The sequence below is a fragment of the Triticum aestivum genome, chromosome 7B (genome assembly GCF_018294505.1).
Source record: "Triticum aestivum cultivar Chinese Spring chromosome 7B, IWGSC CS RefSeq v2.1, whole genome shotgun sequence".
Classification (NCBI taxonomy): Eukaryota; Viridiplantae; Streptophyta; class Magnoliopsida; order Poales; family Poaceae; genus Triticum; species Triticum aestivum.
The window spans coordinates 2,611,894-2,616,497 of record NC_057813.1 but is presented as its reverse complement, the minus strand read 5'-3'; the positions used below and the strand labels follow the sequence as shown (position 1 = coordinate 2,616,497).

Below are 4,604 nucleotides of genomic sequence, written 5' to 3'. Positions count from 1 at the left end.
CCCCCCCTCCCCCACCCCCACACCACACACTCCCCCACTCTCCTCCCCGAGCTTTGCCCCCTCTCCCACTCTCTCCCCCTCTCAAATCCTCTCCCAAATCTTGCAAATTTGAAGAATTTGTCCGTGGATTTCGAAGTCAAACCCTCCCTCAAAGTAATATTCTCCATTCCCCTTGTTTTGATCCAAGTAAAGTTCCCATTGCTCATTTGTTGCTTGTTTGGGGAAACCCTGGTTTTGTTTGGATCTAGAGATTTGCATGGAAATGTGAGACGTTTGTTTGTCAATTTGTATGGTTAGGCTTTGTTAGTATGCTAGGGTTATTCTTATGGGTGTTTTTATGTTGGTGCTAGGGTTAGGTTTAGGGCTAGGGTTAGGTTTAAACCATACCCATGGAATGTGGGCCGTTGGCGGATATACACACACATCGTCAATCCCTAGATTCACGTCTCCATCGATCTATCCATCTATCGCTTTCGAGCAAACAAACCATATCATCGATCGATCGGTTCCTTCCGCCTCTTCGTCGTCGTCGAGTTCCGGCCGAAAAAGGTACGCGAGCTAGCTGTTGATCTCATCTGTATTTTACTAGAACGTACGTACTCCATTAGGTTGCTTGTTGATCACCATCCGTCAATGGGTTAATTAGGTTTTGTTTTGTTCATTCTAGGATTATCCGTAGTTGGATATAACCCTCCCAGTTGCTGATGTTTTTCGCTCTCGTTCAACAGATCGATGAAGCTCTTTGTCGAGACCCTCGCCGGCAAGAAGATGACCGTCAAGGTCGACCCGTCGGACACCATCAACGTCGTCAAGGCCAAGATTCATGAGCAGCAGCGCCTTACCTTTGACGACGAGGAGCTAGACGACAGACGCAGCGTGTCCTACTACCGCATCCATGATGGATCCACTCTTCGCCTCGGTCTGCGCCCGAGAAGGAAGATCGAAATCTTTCTCAAAGGGTTGACTGCTGGCAAGACCACTACCCATTATTTTGACGAGCTGGACACCGTCGATTGTGTCAAGGCCATGATCCAGGAGAGAGACGGCATTCCTGCCGCCGAGCAGAGGCTGATCTATGCCGGGAAACAGCTGGAAGATGGTCGCACCCTGGCGCACTATGCCATCCACGACTGGGCCACATTGCACCTCGTGCTCCGTCTCCGATCATGCAGTCAATGCCCAAGAGTGAGTAGTACCTAGTTAGTCCAAGAGTGCGTAACCTATTTTGTTCCATATGGCATCTGTCAAGTCTTATAATAGTGCTTTTTTTTTCTAATCTTTCTGATCTTGTGGTACATGACGGTGATTACAAAGCACTAGAGTACATAACCACTATGTTCTTCCTTCTCTGCCACCGCTACTAGTTCTAGTTTGGTAGCTTTGTGTGTTATATATGCATCTGGAGACCAATTATATATGCTGTCACATGCTCACATATCGTTGTTAAAGCTATCATATTACATAGTATATCCTTGTATAGTTAATGGTCCATGTAATTAGCAATATACAGGGGTACGCAATGGCATGATTTATGTGCATGTGTAAATTATGTCACCCATACATCATCATCATGAATACTAATATCGTCTGTTGCAAATCAACTTGTTCTACCCCAATAAAAATCCTAGGGCATTTCATATCTGCAACTACAATCACACGTAAAAGAACTAATGTTTTATGGCATCTGCTAGCAGACCCACGAAAGCGAGCCAGGTCAAGATCAGGATTCCAATGCAGGCTCCTCCGATGTTATCACTGATGTTTCGCCCGAGGCCAAGCACCCTAAAAGCAAGATTGCAACTCCCATTGATGCTGCTAACTTGAGGAGGAGCTCAAGATCCAATAAGTATGATGGCTTTAAGGTGAACCTTCAATCTGACAGTAGAATCCAGAAGTCCAAGGCGAAGAAGAGATGCTTTCCCACATCGATGGGCGCTACCAAAACTGAGGTCGAAGACACTGGCTGATTAATCTCCAGGAAGATGCTACTTCCCAGAAATTTGCTATTTTATTATCAGTATTTTGCTTATGGGTTAATTTATTACTAGTATGTTGCGTATGGCATTCTCTTAAGAACTGGAATATTTTGTGTTTTGATTTTCGTGGTCTAAATTCGGATGATAAATATTACTTCTTTCGTAATGCTATTGATTTTTTTATATCCGTAATGCTTTTGATGTTCATCAGTATGTTGTTATTGCCTCCAACAACCAAGAAGCAGTCCTTCGATCCTGCTTAAACTTTCTGATTAATTTATATGGATTCTTTCACGTCGAGCACCCGGGGGGCATCATCACTATGTGGAGCAGTGTATGGCTGATCACAGAGAGATTTTCCATAATTATTTAGTTACCTCCACTCATTGGGATCAATCTTCCAATATCTATGGTCCCGATAAGTAGAAGATCATGACCATTTTTTTATTAGACTTTTCACGTACATATTCCTTTGGACGAGATTCGGAGATATTATGTTGAACCGGTTAGCTGCGAACAAGAATAAGACCCGCTGTGCGTCGGTTGTGTGGTGGTGGGTGTGGGGTGGGGGTGGGGGGCGGGGGGGGGGGGGGGGGTTGATGTCTTCAATGAAATCATCCATTCAAAATTTCTCACTGAATAAATATAATCTCTCTACTCCTAAAGTGGGAGTTGGCAGTCTCGTCCCACCTCCCACCATCCCCCGTCAAATCATATATTACGTCCGCGAGCGTCTTACAGGCGACCTTTCGCTCAACCGTAGCCAAATTTCTCCAGTCCATTTGACACATGCATTAAATCAATTAAATCGACATTTTCCCAAAAATCTCTACTCCTAAAGGGGAGTTGCTAATCTTGCCTCACGTCCCACCACCAGTGCCCGCGAGTGTCTTACATGCGATCTTGCTCTCAAACATAGCCAAATTTCACATGTCCATTTGACGCATGCATTAACTCAATCAAATCGGCATTTTCCCAAAAAAAGTCATGCATTAATTTGTCCGAATCAAATAACTTATCAAACTATTAACTATAATAAAAGTTGACAGGCGCATGCGCGTGCTTTTTTTTGGTTTCTTCATTTTAAATTTTGGTTTTATTTTTTCTGTTTCATTTTTGTGCTCGACATTGTGAGTTGGTAGAAAATCTCGCCGGCCCATTTTTTTTCACATTTTTGTGCTGCACAATGGGCACTAGAATTATCTGTCTGTTATACAAGTGAGCATTTTGCCTTAGAGTAAAAATTGTATCAAAATGGTGTGTAAGACATGCAACATTTTGTCGCCAAGTGTCTGTATGTCTCTCCTGGTTAATAATATATTATATTGAATAAAAAATGTATCAAAATGGTGTGTAGAATATGCAATACTTTGTTGCCAAGTATCAGTAAAACCCTTTTGATAATATATAAATCGACGGAAACACTAACGCCCACACGTGTGGGCGTTGCATCTCGTCTACATGCGTGGATCCGCGTCCATTTGTGGGTGCATGAATCTTGGCATGTTTGTGGTGCCATGTAGGACTGGGCTGGTGTGTGGGCATTCATATGGTCGCTCATACGTCCGTTTCACCACACGGAGGGGTCGGTGTGTGGGCGTTTAGCAGTTCGCCCACACACCAGTTTTCACTCACGCACAAGGGCTGGTGTGTGGGTATTTGCCATCTCGCCCACACGCCCGTCTTCTCTCCCACACCCAAGCTGCTAGTTGCCATGTGTTTTGCAGTGTACATGGCAAATGCTCTAGTGTGCTTGTAAGCAGATGGCAACTCTTTTTTTTTACCCGAACATGTCAGTTGCCATGTGTTTTGCAGCGTACACGGCAACTGCTTAGTGTGCACGTAAGCAGATGGCAAATCTCTTTTACCCGAGTTGCCATGTGTTTTCGCATGGTACATGGCAACTGCCCTAGCGTGCATGTAAGCAGATGGCAACTCTTCCTTTTACATGGCAACTGCCCTTGTGTGCTTGTGAGCACACGGCAACTCTCTCAACTGCCTAGTGTTAGTAGGTGGCAACTCCTAAAATTTTGAAATCATGGCAACTACAGTAGACCATACCATACATGGCAACTGCAATTGAGCAACCATGGCAACTATAGTTGTCCGACATGGCAACTGCAGTTCAGCGACATGGCAACTGCAGTTAAATAAACATGGAAGAGGGTCCAGACCATGGCAATTGCAGGGACGCTGGTGACTGTCACGCGAGTCGTGCGGGACCATAAGGTAGGAGGCCTGACGTACAGGCGTGTGGGCGTTATCTATTTTTCCCACACGCAGGCATGTGAGAGGGACCGCGAGGAAAAAAAAGACGTGTGGGCATTACTTGTTTGCCCACACGTAGGCGTGTGGGCTGATACTCTTAAACATCATACAAACTTACGTGTGGGCTGATCCTCTTAAACACCACACAAACTGTGTGGGCAGACTCCTTAACGCCCACACGTATGGGCGTTATCGGCGTCCTAAATCTATCATACACGTACTCCTGGCCAACCATTCGGTGGAGACAAGAATGAAATATTTGCTTGGCCTGGGAGAGAAAGATAAGATGGTATGCAATCAGGAGATATGATTTTCCTAAGAAAAAGACAAAAGGAGTGCGTACAGGGAACCAAGCCTTCC

At 44.9% G+C, this 4,604-nt stretch overlaps 1 protein-coding gene across 1 annotated transcript; it reads left to right on the top strand.

The window, feature by feature from the left end:
• Positions 1–414: 414 nt before the first annotated feature.
• On the top strand, positions 415–2,057 carry LOC123161749 (polyubiquitin). The gene is made up of 3 exons (XM_044579547.1): positions 415–549; positions 729–1,185; positions 1,695–2,057. Exons 2-3 carry the CDS (start codon positions 733–735, stop codon positions 1,965–1,967), a joined length of 726 nt encoding a protein of 241 aa, XP_044435482.1. The 5' UTR covers positions 415–549; positions 729–732; the 3' UTR covers positions 1,968–2,057.
• The last annotated feature ends 2,547 nt before the right edge of the window (positions 2,058–4,604 follow it).